The following is a 25,748-nucleotide window of genomic DNA, read 5'->3' as shown; positions in this document are numbered from 1 at the left end:
CTGGAGCGCAGGGCTGATGAGGAGAGGCTGGGGTGCGGGGCTTGCTCAGCCTGGAGAAGGGGACCAGCACCCAGTTGGTGCTGGCTGAGCTAAGCTCAATGAGCAGGATTCGTGTTCTGAATCTATACTTGATGGAAGGATAGATGGCTGGAGAAAGCAGGGATGGCAGTGAAAAGGAGAAATAATAGCCTCTTAAGCTGATACAGTTATTTGAAATTATTCTGATTCCATGGGGCTTGCTGGTTACACAGTCTGCATGTGCAAGTGTAGCAGTGGAGGCTGAAACAGACAATATTATCTTGGCTCAGTGCTGCTGGGCTGGATCATACTGGGCTTTTTCGGGTTTCACGTGGAGTGAACTAGCAGAAATGTAATAGGGAGCCTGATCCCTGTGGGAAAGGTGCTGATCTGCATCCCTCCACAGGACCAGCAGCAAAGCCTTCCTTGGCCTCTTGGAAGATATGTCATGCAGTGAATGCATGTTTTGTGTTACCATCACCTATTCTACGTGGATTTGCTGCTTGTGCAGAAGGGTTATTGCTGTATTGTAAAAGCCATCTTTTACCAACAGACCTGAAGGGTGTGCAGAGTTGCATTTGCTCCCAAAGTAATTTAAAGCTTCAGGTATCTTGAAAATACATTAGCAACAGTGAGCTGGACTCTGGTATCTGAATGTGCCTGACGGATCTGTGGGAACAATGGCATGGTCGGTCTACAACAGTAGTTTCTGGAGGATTACACTGAGGCAGGGCAGGAGGGCCTAAAATACATCTGTTTTTCTTACCCGTGTAATAGCTGAGAGAACACCCTTTCATTCAATAGGGAAGGCAGCAAGATGGAAAAATAAACCCTTGGCCTACTTAGCCAACTAATACTGTATTGGGCTACATACTGCAACCTACCACTTCTAGGTTTCTTACCTTGTTACCTAGTCAAAGAGAAGAAATATCTTACAAGCTAGGCTTCTTACTAATCTCCATGCCTTCCCAGTGAAGGCAGTGTGGTGGTGTTCCCACAATACACAGCATAGACAGAAAAATCAGGAAAACACTTAGCACCTTTCATGCCTCTGCAGTGGAATTGCCTAGCCGGCTTCTCGCGGCAGGGAGCCGGCGTCAGCAGCAGCAGCAGCAGGCCTCCTGCACTGCGACAGGCACGTGCGCACTGCAGCGCTGGCAGGAGGTTTCGGGTGGGGAGCACTGTCTTGTAGTGTGCAGTTTGGCATGGTGGTGTCAAACTCTGTGACCACAGTCTCTCTGGATTCAAGGGCCAAACTTACTGTGTGCTCTTCCTGATTGTTGGTCCTGTACCACTTGTTGTGATCAGATGATCTCTGCCAATTGGACTTTATTTGGCCAGAAATAAGAGATAAGGAGGAGAAGGAGCAACATACCTGTGTTGCGTCAGCAAAAGCAGTCTTGAACAGGAGTTCTTGTATGGTAACAAAGTTGTTATGAAAATGCTTCACAGCTCTGTATAATCCATGTGTACCGAGAAGTAAGATAATATTGTTTCAGAGATGCTGTGCATATATCTCGCTCTGGGATCAGATCCCAGATTTTTGGTTTCTAAACCTAAAGCAATTTTTTCTAATATAAATATTTAATAGCTGGCTCATTCTTAATTCATTTGCATGCCTATAGTGAATCAGTGTAATACATAAATGATAGCTGGGAAATTTGTTGGACTGAATATGGTCCTGATCCTAGGCTCCCCGAATCAGCAGAAAGATTTCACTGGCTTTCATAGGCACTGGATTATATTGTTTATTGGTTAGGTAAGAGTAAAACCTCTATGGATGTTATCCACATGTACACAAATCCCCAATTAACATTAGATGATGTCATGATTGTGGATTTCTGTTTTTATAAGGTTTATATTCAAATCATTTGGGAACTTAAACTGTTGCATTCCTCCATGGCTTTAATTACAGAGGCAAATCAGTGCAGTTTTGAAAGCACAATGATTTACTAGTTACATCCTTACTTTGAGGCTATAGATGAAACTAAATGGCTTTGATGCTAAGTTGGTTTTGGACCCTTCCAAGTTCAGAATTAAAATTGCCATGGATTTATGTTTTCTGCCTTTAGCTCTGTTAATTGCAGTTCTGAACGTTGTGACTGGAGCGAACAGGGATGGTGAGGACTGGAAGGACTTTTCTGGGTCAGAAGAGAGAGCTCGTGTTAGAGGTCGTTGTTTATTCTCTCTGTATGTCATCACCTGAAAATTGCTTAATGGCACAAATGACTGTTACCTGAACGCTAAGCTTTTCCTTTAAGGAGACGATGTCATGAAAAAAAAGAAAAACAGCAGAAGGCTGTCTTTTGTGGATGTAGTCCTGTTAAGATCCTGCTTAATTACCAAGTTAGATTTGCTGCGATCTGCAGTTGTATGTGCTGAGTCTGTTCACAACCTTTTAAGATGTACATCTTGGTACCATGAGGTTGGGCTGCGATATCGGTTTGGCTGAAGAGGAAGTGTATCCTGATTGCTCTGGTGAGCTTAACACCAGGTGGCTGCACTTACCGTCCGCAGCCCCATCCAGGGATATCCCACTGACTTGGTATTTTTTCACCAGTAGCCAACGAACAAACTTTGCAGCTGCCAAAACCGGCAGTTTATTCATCTGGTAAAGACTTGTTTTTTCTGTCTTATTCATCTTTTGTGTTAATCTTCAAGAGCTAAATTCTTCTGGGCATTGAGGCGAGCCCACAGCGTAGGTGGTATTTCAGCCCTCCTCGCTTAACTTGGACACCTGGTGCAAGACGGGTGTATAAACCTCGGCGTGGCAGTGCCTTGCTAGGAGGATATGAACGTATTTGTCGGTATCAAAAACCTTTGTCATCCCAGAATATTTCCAAAGAAATTTTTCTTTCTTTTATGGTTATTCAGGTTTTCTACTGCATGAGTTTATTTCCATCGTACCAAAATAAGAAAGAATCGTAAGTCTCTTGATCTAAATTTTTTATTTGTATTGGACCGAAAAGGTATTGAAATACTTATATGACAGTCAGTACCTAGTAGATGTAACATCACTTTCTAATGTCCTCTATGCAATGTTTCTTGATGTAAAAAATAGCATAACAAAAGGAAAGAAAATCCAGGACTTTGGTTTACCTTCTTTTCTTGTAAAAGAAAGTGAAAAGTAGATTTCTCACAGGTGAATTGAGATTACATCCTGCAACTATAGAGAATGTAAAGAGAATTTAAAGAAACCTTTAAAAAAAAGTCTTACATAGTATTAGCAATTCCTATATAAAATAATTTACTATTTTAAATACTGTTTAAATAATTTATCTGTATTTAAAACTAACTTTTTAAAATTTTACAATTGGAATTTTTTGGCATTAACACTTAAAATTATTTTTAAATATTAAAAAGTTTTTTTAAATATTCAATACAATTCAATATAAAAACAGAAAAAGTAATGTACATTGTTCACACACAGTACTGTACATGATAGCTGAGCTCTAGAGTGAGCTCTTGAAGTTGTCAGACAAGTCATAGCTTAGTTGTGGTGAACCACTTGGATATCCTACTCTCTGGACTTCTAAGATCATAACAGATCCTTACCATCAGTATATATTCTATTATATTATATACACATACTGTATACAGTATTTAATTCCCATCTCTATGCCTGGGTTTTTAAATAAATATTTTTTCCCAGCATTTAGATCTGAATATTTTTAGCACATACACAAATATATTTAAGACGTACACAATTTGACAATAATCCTACCAATTTGCTCAGCTCAGTGATATGAAAATTTATCTCTTAGATGCAAAATAATGTAACTGAGAAGAAGTCACTGTTATATTTACAGTTCATAACCATCTCGTTATAAAATGTTTACAGGTTGTGTTGACAATAAGAAAATTAGGATTCACTTGCCCCCTTGGCACACTTTCCTTAATCCTGGCAATGATGAAGGCAGTAGAGTAGACAATGATGCTGATGCTTTATTACTAATTTGACTAACGCTTGGTCTTTGACAGTGTAATGCAGTTTTACTAACTGTGGTAGGGCTTCATTTAAAGGCCGATTACCAGTCTCCGGTTTTTAAGTGTAGGCACAGTCTGTCATTGGTAATAAAGTTTACTCTCAAATGGTAAATTGCTTTCCTCAACCTTCTGTAAATAACTGTATTTAGCAAGATGATTTCTGCTGATTTTCTAAATGGATTCTGATGGAAAGAGGGGTATTCTGATGCTCCCTTTAGTGCATTACGTGACTTTAATTCTCATGTCCCATTGCATGAGATAGTTGCTAAAACATAGGATTTCTTTTTAAAAAAAAGTCTCATTCAGGAGGACCCCAAAACTTTGCAAAGACTAAACAGACCATTTTGCATGGCTATTCAGGGATACTTACTGAAGGAAAAATATTAATGCAAATCAACATTCGCATCAGGAGGCCTATTCCAGAAATGCTCAGAAGAGCAGCACGTGCCACTCGTTATTTGTAGTCATTCACAAATGAACATTTCAGATTGTGGATACTCAGTGTTTCCTATTCGTATGCAACCTACAAACGAGAAATCAATTGCAGGAACTATCGTGTTGCTAATTCTTAGTAACTGTGCATGAAAAATACCTTGCTCACAGATAACTGCGGCAGGAAGGTTTCCATAATGGAAGAGGAGGACACAAATGCTTTGTCCAGATCTTTGCAGTGGGTGTTGAGATTCTGAATGATTCTTCAAGAGTTCAGCACCAAATTCGCGGGCTGTAAGAAAAATCCTGCCTTGCTCTCACTTCTCCTGCCCTTTTATCTGGCGCAAATAGGGTTGAGCAGGGTCTTCGCTCAGGGGAATGGACTGTACCCGTGATAACTCTGGACTAGATTCACATGAAATTTGATTTTCTTGATTAGGGGAGCAGCTTCTGAACAAGAAATCGATGCTTAGAAACAGCAGCCTTTGCAGTTGCTTTCTTTTAATCCATCTAAAAACTGAGGCCTCAAGTTATGTTATCTCACAGTAAAAACATGGTACCACAACAGGCCTCAGTTTGCATTGCTGTTGGCCACCTCAGCCAAGAAGCTGGGGTTCTGTAGGATAAAACAAGCAGCTGGTGCTGAAGGAGTCCTCCCCGCACACCTTTTATCCTGTAGATCGCTGGTCAGTAGCGCTGGTGTGTCAGCATGAGACTACTACTCAGCTATTTTGCACACGCAAAGTTTCAGGTCCTAGTATTCTTAGCTCTTCCCTTTTCTTAAACCATTAAACTCACATGAAAACTAAACCTATTTTGAGGGGGGAATTTCAGAGTCGTAAATGACAAGGTAATGAACTATTTGTTTTGCCTTTGCAAATATCTGACTACATTTAAAAGAATTTGCTTTTAAATCTTAAGCTTTCCTGGGACATATATACTGTTCATATATATATTTATACAGATATGGTTCATATTGAACCCAGTAAATCTTTATTATTCATTAGTGCTCTTGGGATGATACACTGAGCAGAAAGGGTATAGTTTTCTTGTAATGACATGGTATGGTGACTCAACAGAAAGATGACTATAAAAGGCTATGCATGCAACAGATCAAACATTTAATTGTGAAATTCAGATCTTGATCTCAAGACTTAATGGCTTGTTTTGCTTTAGATTTGTCATTTATACTTGAGTCTGTAGAGAAGACGCACTGATTTACTTTATCCATGTTGGAATGCACTTAACAGTAGAGAGAAAAGTGTGTGTATTTTTTTTTTTAACAAATATAAGGCGTCTTAAATCCTTCATTTTTTTGATAGATTAAAAAAAAAGTAAAGACCAACAAAAGTCATCAGTTGAAAGAATGTCTTTCTGGGCAGAGGGAAGAAGAAATCATCTCAACAGTTACTGTGAAACCTGTTCTAAGAATTCAGGCCAAACTGCTAGGTCAAATCCAGAAAAATACAGAAGGGCACATTATGTGCTGTATCATCTCAACTTTCAGGTTTCTTGCCTCTTGGAGAAATTCTGCATCCTACGTTAGTGCATACGTTCCCTACACAACGCGTGGAAGGAGTTACGGGGCTGACTAGGGAGCTGAAGTAGAGAGCTACGTACTACCACTCAGTAAGAAACAGTAACTGAAAGGCGTGTGATTTTTCCATTTCTCTGTGCTTTTTGAGCTTCCATCCATTTGGGTTTAATCCTTTCCTACAGATAAGTGCTTGTAATCACTTATTCAAATTACGATGGGCTACCTTCATTCTTTAAAAACAAAGTCAGGAAGAAATGACATTTCTGCCGTTGCCTACCCATTATTTTTTAAAATAGTCATTTGGTTCAAAAATCCGTAGGAGTTTCTGGTGCAATACCCTGCCGCTCTGAAGGGGCTCACAGCCACTTCGCGGCTCCCACAGCGGTGTGCGCGAAGGAGCTCTCCCGGGCGGCACGTTCCTTGGCTCCCCTGCCGAAACGCTGCCACGGTTCAGAGGGAGCCCTGGGCCAGGGATGGGTGCAAGAGGGGTCAAAAGAATGAGGACCATGAGAAGCAGACAAGCAGTTAAACAAACCCACTCTGATTTGCTACATATCATACCTCAGAGAATCATGTTGTAGTTAAGCAAAATCTTTAGACACGGCCTCTACGAAGTTTGGCGCAGACATTAAAATACCAATTGTACAAATGATTGTGAAGACTGAAAAAGCCATCAAGCAGAGTCGATCCACTACAGAGGCTGCAAACTTCCATTCATTGCAAACGGCTTCCTCTTCATCCTGGTCTCTGAAGCGGTTTGCGATATAGCGGACCTCTTCCAAGATCTTAGCCAAATCTGGGTCACCTTCAGAAGGGTGGCCGCTGTGCAGGAGGTTTTCTTCTTCTGTTGGTGAGCAGGTCATCCTCCCACAGATCACCCCTGAATCAGTGGTAGGTGTGCAGTGAACCCCTTCCAGCCCCCTAAACCCAATGTAGAGCATGTTCCCGTTGCTGGAGTGCTGTCCGCTCACGGTGTTCATCTCCACACTCGATAGGCTACATCGACGCTGTTTATGTTGACAGGCGGGCCGCACTTTATCTTCCCCTGGTCTTTTCATCCTCAGAAACCAAGCACACCAGTTCAGAAGAATGATCCTTGTCTGGAAGAAGATTACTGAGAATAAGCATCGCTGTACACAACTACTGTCCTCAGCAGCTATTTGTGTTTTTACAGCCTGGGTGACTGGTCCCTGGTCACTGCTTACCCCACGCAGCAGTTTTAGAAGGTGGTACCATAGTTTTGCAGTTGATTCGTTTGCCAGCCATGGAATCTGCTTTCCTACCGCAGCAGCGCTGTCGATTGCCTCAGGCTGCTGTTAAACTATTGCTGTAGAGAGTCTCCCCCCCCTCGGATGGGAGTCTCTATAGTGCTGGTATTTGTTATGCTTGAACAGCAATATGACAGCCTTTTCAGCTCTGACTAGAAACCATGAATAGAAATTTTTCATTTATTAAAGAACAGCTATTTTTGAATAGTCTAAGTAGCTCTGCTTTAGATTTAGTGAATTCTTTCGCTTGTGTTTCTGCTTTAAGGTTAATTTTGCGTGGCACTGCTGTGCAGAGGTGGCTGCTGAGCAGTGCTGCACTGATTGGACCGGGCTGCTAAATTTTACAGCGTTTCGGCTATGTTGCCACATGACTTTCACAACAATTGATGGCAGATTTTAGAAAAGAGATCTGGATATAACACAGAAAAGATGGGGAAAAAATCTTGATTTTAAAAAAGAAATATTGCTGAAAATTTAATCACTAGGTTTCATTTTACTGTTTTCCATATTGTCTTAATCCAGCCTTACAGAAAGCGCAGGCAAGCCAGAGACTGCCCCAGTTCACATTCAAGCTTCTATAATTTATTTCGATCAGCTTTCAAGAGCTCATTCCAGTGTTTCTTTTTCAGAGCACTAATGAAATATTATTGTCTCTCATAACATACTCTTGCACTGTAATTAATATTAGATCTGGTTGATTTATTCTGGCTGCAGAATGCTGCTCAGAGTAGATGTTATATCCAGGCAAACATCCAAACCAAAGACAGATCTTCCCTTGTTATTCTGTTTCCATTATTTTGTTTCACCTAGAAGGATATTATTTTCTTAACTGAGGGCCTGATCCAAAACCCCCCAGCATCAAAATAGAGTCCAATGGACTTCAGCTTCTCAGCACCAAAGCTCACTCCTCAACATCAAATACTCTGTCTTCTGAGGATGTTTGGCTCAATATTAAGGATGTGTCCCTTGTAGGTCACCAAACATCAGTCTAAACATATATACCTTTTATTCTCTTCATACTTTTTCTTTTTTTTTTAAGCTCACTATCCCAGGATGGGTTGGCAACCCTCCCGTCCCCTTGTCTGTAGGGCACTGCTGTATGCACAGTCTTTTTGACTAGTAAAGAGAATAACAACTCTTATTTTTCTAGAGAGAAAAGAGAAAGGTCTTTCCATCTTCATCAATGCCTGCTGTTGCCTTCTGCTGGGTGAAGTCAGGAAGGCTGGACAACTGATATTCATCGATATTTAGTATTTAATTTTGTTCTGTGCAAAGAGAACTCCAATAGCAGACTAATGCTCTTTGTTAAAAAAAAAAAAAAATCACAGAAGTACATTAGGGAAAAAGCCTTACGCGCTTAAAAAAGAACTTAATTTTCATTTGCACTCAACAGCTGTTCTTGACCAGAGATGTTAGGATCCGAAGTGTAAGAGCAAGCAATACTGTGGCTCTCTTGGCTATTGCTGGTTCCTTATGCATGGCACAAAAATAGATAGTAGCTGCGCAGTCGCAGCCTGAGGCTAGCGGGTCTCGTGCGTTCATAATCTCCATCAGTAGCTGACTCTCTCCTCCTACCTGTTTCACCACTGACTGTTGCAGCTCATTTGAAAATCACCTTCGTCTGTTTAGTTAGGTTTTATCAAAATGCTGAGGTGAAGGGCGTTCTTAATTTAGAAGCACAATGAATATTCTCTTTCTCTGTCTCACTCTCACACATAAAAGCCCACCAAAAGCAAGATATTTTGAAAACTCATTTATGGCAAAACTACCTTTCAAAGCAAGAAGTTAGGCAAGGATTTATTTATTTTAACAGCAGGAAGTAAATATGGGTTACCAGCTACTGTATCACATCTCTCATCGGGACATTTATAAAATGGATAATGTGTTAAAATCAAAGCTTACCCATTTAGGCATTTTCCCCCCGTCTGGATCGTGATGGTGATATTGCAGAACAATAACCGTGACAACAACAGAAAGACCAACAATAATCATAGTGCTGGCAAAATACTGAGCTGCAAAGCAAACATAATTACAGCAATGTACCGTGAGTGATATTGCATTGTATGTATGTGCGTATCTATATACATATACGCTATGTTATACTGGGTGGCTATGTACATGCACACATTGCTGTTAAGTCCTTCTGTGAGGTTTTCACTAGCGCTACACATGCTACTGCACGTACTTGGGAAAGATTTCTCAAAAGCAGGAGTAGCAGCTGCTCTTTGGGCAGAGGGCAGCCAACCGGTCTTAATTTTCTTAGGGAAACCGATCATGTACCTTTTCTAAACAGCCTTGGAAAAAATCATCCTCCAATTTTCATTCACCAGTACTTTAGAGATGGGCTAGTCTTTCTTTTGAGAAGTTTCTCTTTGTGTCTGCGCAGTGGCGGGGGGGATGTCCTGCAGGCTCGGTTCCGCCTCCCTGAAGGCTCTGCAACAGCTTCTCTGCAGGGAGCTGCCTCCCTGACACCTTGCCCGGTGCTCTGGAGGGTCCGGGTTTGTTTTGCTGTCACCCTCCCTCCAGAGCAGAGCGCCCGCGGGTGCCCGGGCGGTCCCTGCCCCGTGGGGCACTCCTGTTAAGGGCAGCGTTAGGCGGCAGGGCAGCTTGGCAGCCCCGGGGGCTGGTGGTCCCCCAAGGCAGCCCAGCGGCGTCCTGGCCCTTCTCGCATCTCCCGCAGCCTGGCGCTCTGCTGCCGGCCGCCCGGGCTCTGCGGCCTCGGCTGTCAGCGCTGGGCCCTCGGCTTGCCGCCGCGTTCCTGCGGGGTCGGGCGCCTTCGGTGCTTCCTGAAGGCGCTGCCGGACGCTCGCGCGGGGTTCAGCCTGGGCGCTGCTGTCTCATGCAGCCGCAGTGAGCCAGCGTACGGGGTGTAATTTGCCTTACTGCTGGCCTTGATGCAAAGTCATTGCAGCTCGTTTGACAAAAAATAAAAGTTAATAAAAGCTGTACTTAGCTTACCGATTAATGGCACAGAATCAGATGTTGCGGGCATAATTTCAGCCACAAGTAACATGAAGACAGTGAGAGACAATAAAACTGTTATACCTGAAAGATAAACGTGAAGTTTGGAGTTAGATCGGTGGCTTGTAATTACAAGGCAATAATAAGAAGAAAATCAATCCGAAGGGGTGCTCTCGGCAGGATGCATCCTCGCTGTTACCCTCACACCAGCACGGTGGTAGTACTCCTCTCCTCTCTCAGGCTAGTTCAGGTTCAGGGTAGCAGTGCTGCTAAACTCGTGTCAATACTGTTCCACAACGCTGGTGTGATTACAAGAGTTTTTACACTGTTTGGATAGGTTTGAATATTCTCAACTTGCAAAAATGTATGTATTTTTAAATCTCATAACAGTGATTGCAAAACTGTTCAGTCTTTATCATCATTTGCTAATAAACTGAGGTAAATCAAAGTACTTCTTGCTGTTTGCTGTAGAAATGTGGCGTGATTTTGAGTATATGAGCATGAGACACCTTGAGTCATTGGTGTGGAAGCCACGGTTGTGATGGACAGGATTCTAATAGAGCAAATGTATTTTTCAGGACAGACTTTAATATAATTAGTATATTAATTAATATAATCTCTTGATATGGCTGTTGGGTTTTGCATGTGGCTACATCCCAGCCGTCTGCGTGTTGATTTTTGGAGTTTGACTTGTGCTGCTCCGCGATCAGTGCCCAGCCTTTCGGAGCGAGGCTCCGCTCTTTCCTCAGGACGAGGCCTAGCCAGAGGGGAGCCACTGGCTGGCGGAAAGGGGCTTGGGAACGCAGAGTTACGTGGGCACGGAGTCATTGGTTTGGGAGGCTACTGCTCAGTCAAGCCGTGCTGTGGAGAAATGTCAGTTTTATTTCTACCTTGTACCGGCTCCATTCACAGAGTAGCCAGCGCATTTGCAGGTTTGTATGGGGCAGAAAGTTTCATTACATATTTAACAACCTTCTTAAGAATCAAGTAGTTAAAGCCATCAGATTTGTTTCACAAGCCAATAATTCAGCTGAAAAACTCTATAAAAATTAGAATAGTATTTAGTAGTAGTTAGATGGAATAAATCTTTTGTGAGGAGGCAAAAAGTAATCTTAGGCTCTTAGTGTTACTCACTATTAAAAGGAAATATTAAGAATTCTAGTTTAAAGTGCTCAATGGCATATTTATAAAGTTAAGCTTTACTCTGTGAATGTGGGGTTTTTATTCAGCAAATGTAAAAAATTGAAACCCTGCTGCTTAAGTAAGTTAGTCAAAAGTTGTCATGTTTCTGTTCGATTGCCTGAAATTTTTCCCTTCCGTAACTTCAGCCTCCCCTAAGCTCCCAGCAAGGGCTAACCAGGACCACTGGGCTTGAGCATCACACATTGAAATAGTTTATGAGCTAGAAAAGGACACATGAATTATTCCTGCTTGCCTACAAAGGCTGTTTAAATACCTTGAAATACAGGCAACTTTTTGGGTTCAGTAATATTTACAATATTCTATTACGGATTTACCTAGTGAGATCTTTTCTCCCGAGTCTGCTGGAAGCAGAAAAACTAGTAAGGCCAGTGCTGATATCAGTACACAGGGAATAAGAAGATTGAGTCCGTAATAGAGAGTCCTGCGTCTCATAGTTACTGTGAATGTTACATCCGGGTACGGTTCTTTACAGCATTCATAAAAACTCTCGGTTCTCTTCCCAGGAACTCCTATATAGGAAGGAAAAGAAAGAAAACCAGAAATTAATTTCAATAAGCTCTGTATTAGCATAGCGGTTACTTTTAGATAGAAAAGGATAAATAAAGCTTTCTAAGTTTTACTGTAGGTAAAACTGCTTTGTTAAATTAATTTCAGCTAAGTGTTTTTTGTCAAATAAAGGAAAGCCAGATGAAAGATGCTCACTGAATTCAAGAAGCAGTTTTGCCTCTGACCGTTTTACATTGATTTTCATCTTAGGTCTGTCCTCAGAGATTCAAATGCCACGAGCTAGACATTCAAAGATAAAGGTGCCATGTTTTTAGCAATCCACTGCTCAGTGTATTTGTTTGGGCCTCTATAAAGACTACGAGTTTTTATATCTATCTAGAAATTACTGGTTAACTAGATTAACGACTCAGTACGAATCTGTATTGATAACATTGATTTGAGTAGTATAATAGTTCAGTAGCTGTATGACTCCATAATGTTTGATCTTTATTCACACTAAGGCCCTTTATTAATTTCATTCCTGTCTTCATCTCCCAATCATTACTTCCATCCATTTTGGAAATGGAGAGGAGGCTGCAAGTTCACAGTGTAAATAAGAAATCAAGAGCTTACCTACTAAATCCCACTCTCCATTTGAGATATAGCCAGATATGTCTGCTTCTTGCATTTGTAGGTCCAAGGACCAGCCTCCGTAGGTCCAGGATCCAAACTTCAGGTTGCACTTCTGAACATCAAATGGAAACCAGCGCACGTCTATGTAGCATGAGCTTTTAAATATGCCTACATTGGATTGTAAACAAGAATGCTAAATTGAAACGCTTGTTCCACATGATTCCACGTCCATTTTGTAACCAGGCCTCATTCTACATTGCACCCTCTGGTATTTACGTGTAAAGCATATTTGAATATGTCAGTCACGACTGAAGATGTAGAAAGCAAAATTCAGTCATACAAAAGAGAAGGAATTGCACCATTCATTTATTGATGTTGTAAACTATTTTTGACCTGCATTCACATTTTGCCACATGGTAGGAAAAGATTTAGAGAAGAAAGAGCTCAGCTTTCTGGTTATTGTTCATCAGGTTGAAATGCAGCAGAAAATGCAGTCAGTTTCTCCCATTTCTGTTATTGAATAAAATGAGAAGTCCTGAAAGATTATTTACTGTATTTTTAAGGTTACATGAACTTGATTTATTCAGGAATGGTAGCTTCTTATTTTTCATTTGTTTGATTAGAGCCTTGTCATTTATCAGCTTTCAGAATCAAACTGAAAATAACCAGATGGACTATCTTATATCAAACAAATAACAGGTGAACCCCTAAAGTCCGCTGGGGCCTTAGAAGGAAAACCTACTATGTGTGGAAAGCACTTGGCTCTATTGCTGGAGTTTCTAAAATTCAAATTCTAGGAAAGGTCAAATTCTAAGAATTATGCTAATTGAATTAAGGAACAGTAACAGTACTCCACCTGCTACACATCCAGAGATTCACTGATGTATTTCTGATACCAAATAAACATCAAGCACAGCCTACTTTCAGAATAAGAATTGTTTTGATAAAATACAAATCATTTCAGATAGTAGATACATCCAAGATGTTACTAAGCATCTTTTTGTAAAGTGAAGTTATTAATAGAAGAAACAGCTAAATTAATGAAATACATTTTTATTAAGAGGTATTACCTTTACTTTAGTAAACGATATCTCTTTATATAAAGGGCTTTTGTTTTTTTTGTCTTCTTTCATACTTCCACACTTCCAAAATCAGTACATTATGACAGAAGAATTTACATAATTACTATTAAAAATGTATCTGGCATGATGGCTTTCATACAGAAGTATTTTCCATGTAATTTATCTAGTCTTGAATCTATCAAATGATGGCTAGCTAGATAAATGAAATATTCAAGTATTGATGTAAAATTTAAAACCGCATCATACATGAGTAGTCTGAGTTACTAAAATTTATCAGATCAAAACAGCTGACTTCTTACCTGGTGGCAGATATTGGCAATGTCCCGAAGAATTGACTAAAACATTAGTGTGAAATGTAGCATCAAATCTTTCATCGGCACTAGAATAGGGAAGAAGCAGAATGAGTTATATGCTCTGTGACTGGCTCAATAGTACCTGCGAAGAATCTGTTCTTTTCAAAAGGATTATTTCTGCCCAAAATAAAACTTGACAGCTTGCCTCGTGGTACCAGTTTTCTGTGGCCTCAGGATAACTGGCCTGATAGTATCGGATTTGTTCCTGATTAACAACTGCAAGTGAAGGTGACCCACCTCGTTCTGTCCGGCTCTCCTGGCCGGTCACATTCATTACCGCACCTTGGCTCGACTGACTTCCATTTGGAAAGTAAGCACTTTTTAAAAACTGCTCAAGCAGCTGCACAAGGAAATCTATTCTCCTCTTGCTGTCTGCATTAACAGCAGTTAGTGAGCATGGAGAAGACCAACACTTTGCACCGGTCAACGTTATTACTACACGTTATATGCAAGACTGTTTGATGTAGCTCCAGCCTTCACTGTCTACTTCAGAATCCACAAACAAAGTTCTGCAAAAAACCCAACCTTTTAGAGCTGCGTTTTAGTCTAATGGTGCCATACAGGAGTGTTTCGGTTAGCACTACTGGTGTGCTGTTCTTACTTCACTAGAAAAGAATCATAACGTTACTGTGTAAGGTGCTGCAAATTATGAATTGGCAGCTACCACTGAACGCTATCTCCATGCGTACTACGACCCAGGAGTTTATTAGGCAATAAGATATTAGAAACTTCTAGATGGGGTACAAAATATTTCAAATATTTAAATGACCAAATTGACTTTCCTGTGAAAACATTAGTAAATTTGCTCACTTAAATCACTGTATGAAAGATGTTTTGATTACTTAGTATTGCAATATATATATGCTTGTATAGTATAATGCCCAATTTCACAACTGATATTTACTCCTGTAGGTTCTTGTTGCAAGCTATTGTAGGCTCTGATCTGTACATCTATAAAGGTTTGGGACCTATGTATTAAAGAAATTGTTTCTTTTCCAATTCACTGTCACAGTTACTGAAGTTGGTGCCTAGGTTAAGTTGCCTGGAATGCAGTGGGAAGGTCCTGGCAGCGGATCCTCCTTGCAACTGTTTCGGCAGTTGCGCTGTCCCCTGTTCGGCTGTGATGGTCGTTGGTAGTGATCGTAGGCCCAGTCGCTTTTCTTAGGCTTTGATTTGTACAGGGAATAAGCAAAGTGAAACGTATACTATTATGCTATGTTGTATTGTTTGTAGTTTCCAAATAGATGCCTTTCTTTTGGAGAGGGGTTTCAGAAAAAGAAACTAATGTGAGAAATTATTACATGTAAAACAAATTCTGAGGCTGTTTTAAACTATGTGAGTATTCTAGTTGTCGGCAGAAAAGTCTAAATATACACTTTATATAGAATACCTAGTGGGACTTTGGAAAAGTTTAGCTTCTGCATTTCTCTCATGAGAAATTTTTTTGATCTGTGTATGTACATCATAATACCATTGTGGTTTACTGGGAACATTCTCAACTCATTTTTACAAAAAATTAAACGCTCACAGATACCTTTAAATTTAGGATCCCTCGCTGACATTAATCTGCACAAACCGAAGTGAAACTACACTGCTTCTAATTGGTTTTTGAGATGCAGTGCTTCAGTTGAGAATACACGAAATCAGGAGCCTTTGCTTGGTGACATGCTTAATTGCTTACTGCTCACATGTAATTATAGAAAATCATTTCTGCTATGTTTCTGCTTTGGGGTGTAGCTATTTAAGAGCAGATATTTACTGCAGTATGTTAAGATGACAAAGCTGTACGTATCAGATAAAATCCTACTGAGATATATCTGGAATTATCTCAGGATTATAAAAACTGAAAAAATGAAACTGTTAAAATAAGATGTAACTAACAGAAATTTTATTATTGCAGGAAGCAGTGAACACTACATGGCTATTTGGAAAATAATACCACCAGAAATAAGCACTTTTAATGAATCTAGTATAATTAAGAAGGTGGAAGAGGGCCTCACAGGACACTAACACAGTCAGTCCTGGAATTTGTACATAGGCCAAGAATTTATACGTAGGCCATAGGTGCCCTGAGAAAAACCGTAGATGAACTGGCCCTCTTCTCTTCCCCCGCTTATAATCCAAAGAATACAGCATTAAATAGAATTGTGTAGAGAACCAAAAGCCTTAGCTGATGCAGGGGGATAGATTAATATATTTAGGTTGTTATATTGACAATTCAAACACAAACAGAGAATTTCTTCAACTTTTTAAAAATAAATGGCAGAGATTATGCAGTAGCACAATAGACTAGTACTAAAATTTAGGATAGCTCCTGCAAGTTTCTCTCTACTAGGCTGCAGCAAGATGTATAAGGATTCAAGACACATTAAAACATGTATTCATTAAAGTGAAAAATGAATTTATTGTTCATTAATTTCTTTCAGTTTGTAACTGCAGATGCATGTCCCTAGTGAGTGTATAGAAATTGAAAGCATCTATCTCAAAATGCCGTGTCTCTATAAGAGAACATATTCACATTCCCAACGCAATTTCACACAGGGATAAGAACTCATTTTAAATAGTCAGCTTTGTCCTCTGACTAACTCTGAATAAGATTTTGGAATAAATGTTCCAGACAGTAACACTGTAGAATAATTACAGTGTGACTGTGTCATAGTTAATATGCCATGATGGTAAAACCTCTATTAACACAAAAATAGTATTTTCATTTATTCAGGAATTAAGTTACCCTTCTGCTTCTATATTGTGAATGAGCTACAATTAGCATACATGTAGTATTATTATGAAGAACAGTAGAAAATTTCTAAAATGGCCCTTTAATTTTGGATACACATAGACATATTGAGGCGTAAATCCTCAGACACATAAATTCCATTAGAAATTCTCTCTCATGTCTGTGCTATATGTGAGGGAGGGATTTACGTGTCCTAACTCATGATTTTGTAAATCTCTGAACTGCCTGGGTAGAGTGTCCATTTGATGGCCTACACGCTGTAGCGTTCAGCAGGAGTGCGGAAGTGAATGAAAGATCTGGCTGATTCTCCCAAGATCCTTACTGTGTATGAAATCACTGTAGCCAGGAAAAGACACCCAAGAGAAAACAAATTTTCAGTGAAAGATACATTAAGGAAAGTTAATGTTGCAGGAACAGCTGGTCAGGTTGCCTGCTGCTCCGCTTCGTGTACAGCACATGGGAAGGGTTTTCTTAGGCTGCTGTATGGACAACTGAAGCACTAATTACAGTGCTTAAACCGGAAACAAGAAGTAATCTTGACAGGCAGTTGCAGTAGGTATGGTGAACCCTAGCAGAGTTCCCCCCAAATCATTTAGCATTAAATGTCCCGTTGAGAGGAGCACTCGAAGCGTGCCGTAAGCAAAGCAGTAACGTAGGCCCTAGGGAGAAATACTCACGTGGCTGACAAATGCTGTCACTGCGAGCTGTTAGAGCAATGTTAGAATTGAGCATCACCTGTGACAGTGGCATTAATCATCAAGGCGACCATCAAATGGGAAAAGGGCAGCATAACTGCGGCTGACATATTGGGCACAGCTATTGTATAGGCCTTGCTCAAACAAAAAGCAGCTCCTGAAAAGGAGAGGGGGAATCAGCCTGATGTACAGAGCAGGGTTGTCTTTTTAGCGACATATGGTAGAAAAACAGCAGAAAAAAACCATCAGGAAGATAAAAGGTTGATGTTGTCTCCATGGGCAAAAAAGATAAAAAGTATCCCATGTACCACAGAAGAGGCGGTGAACGCGTGCAGAGCTTCCAGTGCCTGGGGCGCCGCGCGGCTGGCCCGCAGTAACGGCAGAGAAGGGCAGGCTGCTGAGGAGCACACCTCTCAGCGCTGCGCCGTGGCCATCGGGACGGGAAGGGAGCCTCCCGTTTGTCACTGTCACTGGAATGACGTGTGCTGAAGGGAGACGGCTGAGGCAAGAGCTGAGGCACAGCCTTCCCAAACCGCCCGTCAGCCAGGCCCCTGCCCCAGTCAGAGCACTGGAGGAGGAGCGCGCGGTCCCCTGGCCGACCACTGCTGCCCCAGCGCTCAAAGGAGACTCCTGCTTGCCGTCAGCAGAGCTTCAGCTGTGCTTTAGCTGACACCAGTGGCAGTTTGAGATCATTAAGAAGGCTGGCACACCGTCCCTGCTTAATTTATGTGGAGCTGCCTTTGATGCATGTGGTTGCATCCATGCTGGAGACAGCAGTAGACCCTCAGCCACAAAGAAATGATCTTTATAAAGGGTAGCTTGAGCAATGCGACAGGGGAATCTCCCTGTTGAGGATGCCGACTGGACTCTAACAGGAGCCTCGAGAGAGAGGCAGAAATAGAGTCTGAATTGTGCACAGCAGGCAGGTCGAAACTGGGGCATCATCAAGCCAGCTTGTCAAGATGTAATGTCGTAAGCACGTGCCAGGCCTCCTCTTCAGCCTGGGACGGTCAGAGAGAGAGAACTCTACTTTTCCTCAGGGTTTTCCTCTCTTAATTACTAACATGGAGCAAGTAAAAAACATGTATGTTATAGGGAAGGAGGTAAAGAGTGGTAATTATCATTATCTAGTGCTCATTTTTTCCAAAACTGAAATGAGTTGTGGACCTTCCTCCTACTCATATGGAAGACCATTTGGTCTTTAAAATGCAGGCTGTTTTGGAAGGTGTAAGCGCACCCATGTATGTTGTTTATTAGCAGCACAAATAGCTACATGGCAAACAAACATTGATTCACTGCCTAATGAAGAAAAAAATTAAAGGGAGATTTTTGTTTACAGACTCTTTACTGATTCACCTTATAGGATCCCCTGCAGACAAGTCATTTGCCAGTTTTTTCTTTGTACTCAGTAGATTTCAAGTCTAAGAAAAAAATTTTAATTGAAGTTAATTAAAGATATTCAGTGTCTAGAGATTTAGGCTTTTGAATAATTGAAACTGCTATTCTTAGACTTTGACTTGCTCTTTTTGGCAAATACAGGTCCAGAAGTCTGGTGTGAACTTTATGGTCTAGTTATTACTCAACAGTGAGGTGAGCAAAGAAGTAATTAGTACAAGATATAGGACAGATGGAGCTTGTCTATCTGGATATTTTGTCTTTCATACTTGCATATGGTGCTGCGGCTAATGAAGTAGTTCAGCAGTGGGTTCTATGATTCTGTACAACGCCGTTGTACAAAAGACCTAGTTGAAAACATGATACTGCTTATATAAAGCTGTATGCAGCCGCTAATACCAGGTTGTTCAGATACTTCCTTTCCCTTCCCCCCTGCAAGACTGATGTGATAGAACTGGGGGTTTTTATTCCCCGACCACAGCTGTGCAGACACTGCATGCATGTAACTGAGGGAAGAATTTAGTTCACTGCATTCAGCAGAAAGACAGAACAAGCCCTTCCTTTTCAGACAGAAAAGCCAGCAGCTCTTTTTGCTTCATAACAGCAACCTACAGTGCAGGGGATTTTGTTGTAAATATGTCAAAATCATGTGTGATGTAAGGGGAAATAGAATGAATAGTGCTTAACTAACATGGTCTGCTAAATTTAAGTGCTATCAAGCTCTTTAATAATATATGTATACAATAGATATTGCTAACTGAATGCTGCCTTTTCTATTTTCATGTCTTTGGTGTTCAGGCTTCAAAAAATCTATTTAAAACTCAGCCAACAGGGCTATAAGAGTCACTTGAGTAAGCTAATAATAAAGCTCTGAAGACTAAGCTTAAGTACTTTCCTGATTTTTCTGGTGTAGGTAACACTGCTCTTATTTCTTTTATTCAGTTTCTTTTGTGTCACCAGATCTCTGCTATGCAAACAGAAACCACAGCGCCATACTTAATGTACATTGGCTTGGGGCCTGTCACGCTGTCAGATTTACTAATAATTTTGCCCTTTAACAAGACTGTGCCTACGCTGTCTAGAGATAAACATTCTGCATCGGGCAGCAGGTGAAAGATGTCAGCTGAATTATGTCTTTCATTGTCACTGTACATCACTGCATTCTGCAGTGTATTGGGCTGTGAGTGGGAGATCGCAATAGAAATCTTTCTCAAAGATATTTCTATTAATGAGCTAATTCACAACAAAATGGACTCCTTTTTCTTCAATAGTATTAGATACTGCTATTCTGAATCCTGCCTCTTTGGTTCTGCGGATCTCATCAGTCCTGGGGAACATCCTCGTATTTTGCTCTTATGATACCAAACGCTTTCACTGGTGTCATTCCCCCCGCTCTCCCAGACAGTATCAGTGCTCAGCTAGAAAACACACTCTAGTGTCCCAAACCGGTCTCTCAGGATGGAAGAAGGTCTCTCTTTTGAAACGCACGAATAGCTCAAACAGGCGATTTGTTCTCATTTGTAAACCCGCAGAAAAACAAAAAGTAATTGAACACAGATAAGCATGCGCTGCCTTTTCAGAGACACTTACCTGGCAGAACAAATGCAAAAATAGCTTGGACTAAAATAACACAAGTCCAGCTTGGACTTATGGTTTGCTGTGTTCCACTAAATGAATGTTCACAAAGCACTTTAGGTTGCAAGCCTTAATGTATGCCTAGGTTTTGCACAAGACTCCCATTAAAGCTGGTAACTTTTCTACTTAAGAAGCGATGTTATTTTTATTTTTCAACATGCTATTTCAGATGGATTTGGGGTTTGTAGCAAATTTACTCTTGGAACTCTATCTTAAATGGACTAGCACACAATTTCGCCTGATGCTTACTGCTGTCATTTGTTACGGTAGTATGATTCCATAGTTAAAGCTTACTGAAAATGCTACAAAAAATGAATCATTAATTCATTATATGTAATCTTCTAGAAGGTTGCCGAGCTCCACTCTGCATAGCTTTATGAGCTGGGCAGTAAGCAGTTAACATCTGTTCTGGTTTTTTGTTTAATGCCCCATTTCCTCTGTACTTTAAATACACAAAATTGTCACATATTTAGTTCCTTTTACATACTCTACCAAAAAAAGCACGTTACTGAAGAATCTCATATTTGATTTTATGTTCTTTTTAAGAAATAACACTGTGTGATATTTTTAAACTAAATAGATTGCACAGTGGGCACTGTAACCTAACGGTGCAACTGAAGAGTCTGTCCACGTCAGCCAGAGCTTCTGCAGTGAATCAAGAGCAATTTCTCTGCCCCCCAAAAAAGCCCAGCTATGAACAGACAGTTTGAAGAGAAGAGCAGCAAATATTCTAGCTAATTTTGTAGGGGGAAGGACAACGACACCAAAACTGGAGATGAGAAAATGCAGACGTACCTACTGGCATTCACCTATTTGGCTTCTAGTGAAACCCAAACTGAAACTAGACAAGCAGTCAGATGTTTGCAGACCTGAATTCAAAGCAAATACTTAGACCAAGCAAATAATTTAGGAGAAAATTATGACAACCTGTACCATTAAACACTGCTAGCAAAGTTTAGTTTTCTAATCATCAAACAAACTCTGACTGGCGTTGTTGGCAGTGAGGGTGGTTTTGGTCATTAAGTATTTGCAAATTTGACCTTCCGTTGTGTAAACAGGAGAAAAGTTATCTTCCAGTATTCCAGATTTGCAAAACTTAGGCATTTTGGTGGGATAATTGTCATTCGCCTTATCTTTTCTCTTTTCCCACCCAAAAAAAGTGTGCCTACCTGTTATAGAGAAGAATATCTGGCTTCCATATCAGGCCGTCGGGAAAGCGGACGTTCTTCACTCCGGGGTATTCAGACACATTCCACTGTAAATAATAATCCGTCCAGTACTAAGAGATACACACACAAAAAAGTAAGTTATGTCACTTTTCCTATCAACTAGTTTACTCTAGCTTTCCAGGGGATTGTATATCCTGAAACAAAAGTGTTTTTTTGTTAAAGAAATACTAGTAAGGTTCAGACAGTGAAATATTTAGAAAAGGTGAAACAGGCCAACTAGAGTTCCCTGAAAAGCATAAAAATCTCGTTTTTCAATTCACACTGCAATGCATAAAACAGCCTATAAAATAAGATTAGGGGTGCGTGTATTTTATTGTTCATGCTGTCTCAGGCACCAGTTTGGGAAGGAACAGGGTTTTTTATTATTATTCATACATTAACTTCAATGACATTTTTCTTTAGAGGCAGCTCTGCTTGCTGTTGGTGGAAATTCGTAGGTTACAGTGACTGAGAGACGTGGCAGAGCTGCCAACAGTCTCTGCTGCGAGGGAGGACAACCGAAATGGCCGGACAGTTAATACCGCCAGGCACAGGAGGCCTTAGCAGCCCTTCCTCGCCCGCCGGTGTCGGCGCCGGTTTATGACAGCCAAACGCACGGGCTTTCCTCTGCATTAGTGTTCCTTCACGCCAGGTGCTGCCCCTGAAGCACAGGCCAAAGCACTTGGCCGAGCTGCGCGGCCTGGGCCATCCTGGGTGCTCTAGCGAGCCGTTCCCCCGCGGCCCCCGCGACTCGCTGGCACGACCTGCTGTACTGCTCTGCACCTGGTGTCGCGCTTCACCCCACGCCAAGCAGCCGACCGGTCAGGATGTAAGGGTGGCTACTGCGCGTGCGAAAGGTGTAAAGAAGAAACACAGTTCGCCTTGTTTCTTACAATTTATTCTTTTCTTATAAATCTGTGCTTCATCACATTGTGCCTGTCTGTATCCCCATATTATGTTATTTACATTAACTTCAAATAAGCATCACATAAGTTACAGTGAACGCTTCTCTATGCTTGCAGTGCTGTTGCAACGCCAAACGTTAGTCTTTTAAATGTAAACCTTCCAAGTAGGTTGTGTACACCACTTAGCGCTGGAACAGTCTAGCGGCCCTTGCCAAGGCCTTTGACAGGCATTAATAGCAGAGGAATTTTACCTTGGGCGTTGTAGAAATAATAATATTGATTATTTTCATGGGGCATTCACATCAAATTGCTCTGTGCAATTCCTTGCCTTACAGTCAAAGGAAAAATTCATTTTCATTCACCAAACAAATCCCCAGTTGGCCTCATACTGCATGGATTCAAGTTCTTTTTTGTGTCTCTGGAGCAGTAATTGTAAATGACTGGTTTTGCTGCATATAACACATGTGATAGTATTTATCACACACTCACCTTTGGTAAAGCTTTTGGTATACAGCTGGTTGGCATGTGCTCCCATGATTTATCTCATTCATTTTTTACAATGAATTTGCAGTGCCTCGCCACCTGGATGGATTCTCTGAGCTGTATGTTTCTTGTACACAGGTAGTTTCTATAAGCTGATCAACTGTGTCTCATTTTCTGTTCTTTATTTTTTTTCAGAAATCTTATGTCCCTTTTTACAGTAAATGCATCACCAGTTAAATTCTTTGTTTTACATTAACTTGCTGATCCCTACAAAAAGTCGTTACCTTTATTTTTAACATTTCATCTTTTCACAGGATTTAGAAATAGTGAGATTCTCATGGAGCCGGTGTTTCTTACCAAGTCCAGCAATGCAGGTGGACGTGCGGTGCCGTCTGGGGGCACCGTGTTGAGACCGGGGGCTCCCTTTGGGCACTGCCGTCTCCGGAGCTGGCAGGACAAGCCCCTCTCTGCTCCGGGTCCGCAGCCTGGGGGCCCGTGGTCTGGGGGGCAGCTGATGCCCACCGGGCAGGTTGTGTGCAGCTGGCTCGCTCTTGATTTCTGTCTAAACTGCATTAAAATAGTAGTGATACGCCCAATACTTTCCTGTCATAACTTGTTTTAGCAGTTGTCGTGGCCCAATCCAATATAGCATAGTGCAAAACTGAATGGGGTAAAGCCTGTCCAAGGGGTGATAGAAAGCTTGACGCTGAAGTCTGTACTAGAAATAAGGCTAGGTATTTCCACTTGGGCTTGCTCGGTTTAGCCATGTGTAGAAATACTTTTATACCTGTCAAGCTGGACCCAAGCTGTTTCATTTTGTTTTACTTTGGAGCTACAGTTTCCACTGTGGCTTAGGTATGTTTGATGCAGAGTAAGACAGAGGTCAGCTGGGAGTACTGGGGTTAGTGTTAATCTGCGTGACTAGGCAAGGCTCCTGCTGTAACTTAGATCAAACTTAAGATTTTGAATCTAAATGGTATTGCTATGGAGATACTGTTCAGGATCAAAAAGTCTAAATGTATAAATACTAGGTTTATGTTCCCCTCCTTCTCAGGTTAGTTTTGTATTTTAGTATTTCAATGATGATTAGATAAAATATATTTAAGATACATCTCTGATTATACACACTTACATCAAGGAAGGTAGTGGAGAGGGACATTCAGGGAAAGACATCTTAAGACCAGACTATTTGGCAGAATCAGATTACATCTATCTGCCTTAAGCATGCTTTGAATGCATGTAGCGTGCCAGTAATAGATGGCTAAGGCACAAACACATTTCTTCCTGTTTTCAGAGGCCATAAGCAGTGGCTAAATTTTTTGTAGTAATCAGCTGATCTGCCCATTGCTATCTTAACATGCGGCACATAGAGCATGTAGTAGGGTGAATAAATCACAAAAAAATACAGTGAATATTTAAAAGAATCAAGAATTTCCTTGGGAGAAAAAAAACCTCAGAAATGATAAGGACACTGTAGGATGAGAGAGCGAGACAAATAAATGATAGTTTCTTGAGAATGAGCTGCTGTCTGTTATCCTGGTAAGAAATCATAGCAACTGTTGTCAGTGTAGCTCAAAGCCAAAAATATTACATTTGACAGTTTGAATCTGACTGTAAAACAAGTCTGTAAATAGCATGAGCTGAATGCTTCTTCCACGTCAGCTCGTCTTTGTGAATAAATGGCATAGCCATGCTGTCCTTTGCAGATCATCAAACTAATCTTTCATTTGTTTCCTGAGGCCGACCAGTGCAAGAGGGGCGTTCTATCAAAATGGCATAATAAAAGGAAAAAGAATTCATTTAAACTGAATGAGGTGATTAAAGAAACTGAGAGGTGTAAAGTTTCTACTGAAGCAGCATGAGTGTCTTGAGTAATAAACCTCTTCTCCAAATCTTTACTTAACCCAATCAAGTGAGTTTCTGTAATATAGGTGGAAATTAGAGTACAGCAAGTTCTCATCCTGGGACTCTTAGGACATCGGTATCTGGTGATGGTCTAGAGTTTAGAGTGACTAAATCAACTACAACGAGTTTATAATTCATGCAGATGTGGTGACTCAAATTCCTGAAGTTTCAGAAATACCTAAAGCAACATGAGGTCCTAAACCTCAGTCTTACAGTTCTCCACTCACCTCAAAGTTGTCCATTATGTAGCAAGATGGAGAACAAAAGCTTGAAAGCTTCATAAAATTCAAACCCTCATGAGATTAAACTCAAAGACTGAGGGGGGGGGGTGGAAAGATAATTCCCCCCCACCCCAAACTCACCATTTGTAGCCAGATGTTTGTTGTCAATACTTGATTCTTTTCATCCTGGGAGGAAGGAGAAGGATAGGAGGAAGACAAAAACAAACCACAGTTTAGTATCGTACAGGAAAGATGACACCATCAGTATGCTTGACTGTTATGAGCTAGTTTTGCTAGTATACCTTTTGAAACAAAGCGAATCCTTGCCTCTCGCTCCCTGCGACAGCAGTTTTCATGGGTGCTTTTTAGTGTATTTCCTATTGCCACAATCAGTCAGACTGTCTCCTGAGGGCGTCCTTCTGCGGGGCTCTCCCCGGGGAGCCTTCTTTAATGACGGGTCTCAAAGGTCAAACAGGCTGTACTACAGTTTGCCTGTTCCGCCTTTGCTTGGGAGCAGCCCTCTCGCTAGATACCTCACGCACCAGACGCAGGCAGGGGCGAGAGACGGCTGAACACAGCCGGCCTGGCAAAGCGCCGGTGACGC

General features: G+C 41.1%; 1 protein-coding gene and 1 long non-coding RNA gene across 4 annotated transcripts in view; one reads left to right on the top strand and one right to left on the bottom strand.

Annotated features, from left to right (window-relative positions):
* The window catches only part of LOC135329393 (uncharacterized), a 194,514-nt gene that overhangs the window by 134,656 nt on the left and 34,110 nt on the right, over window positions 1-25,748 (top strand). The gene's annotated exons all lie outside the window — the stretch shown is intronic.
* Window positions 2,950-25,748, bottom strand: part of CHRNA7 (cholinergic receptor nicotinic alpha 7 subunit) — a 46,733-nt gene continuing 23,934 nt past the window's right edge. The window contains exons 3-11 of one of the 3 annotated variants that reach the window (XM_064517459.1): window positions 25,286-25,330; window positions 23,376-23,585; window positions 21,592-21,701; window positions 13,907-13,986; window positions 12,526-12,693; window positions 11,721-11,915; window positions 10,201-10,287; window positions 9,145-9,254; window positions 2,950-7,074 (exon numbers count right to left, since the gene is read on the bottom strand). In XM_064517459.1, the coding sequence (XP_064373529.1) occupies window positions 6,556-7,074; window positions 9,145-9,254; window positions 10,201-10,287; window positions 11,721-11,915; window positions 12,526-12,693; window positions 13,907-13,986; window positions 21,592-21,701; window positions 23,376-23,585; window positions 25,286-25,330 (1,524 nt within the window). In that variant the 3' untranslated portion in view covers window positions 2,950-6,555. The remainder of the gene's footprint in view (window positions 7,075-9,144; window positions 9,255-10,200; window positions 10,288-11,720; window positions 11,916-12,525; window positions 12,694-13,906; window positions 13,987-21,591; window positions 21,702-23,375; window positions 23,586-25,285; window positions 25,331-25,748) is intronic. The other 2 variants (XM_064517460.1, XM_064517461.1) reach the window with 2 other exon arrangements.

This window comes from Dromaius novaehollandiae, chromosome 10 (genome assembly GCF_036370855.1).
Source record: "Dromaius novaehollandiae isolate bDroNov1 chromosome 10, bDroNov1.hap1, whole genome shotgun sequence".
NCBI lineage: Eukaryota > Metazoa > Chordata > Aves > Casuariiformes > Dromaiidae > Dromaius > Dromaius novaehollandiae.
This window is presented reverse-complemented; position numbering and strand designations above follow the sequence as displayed.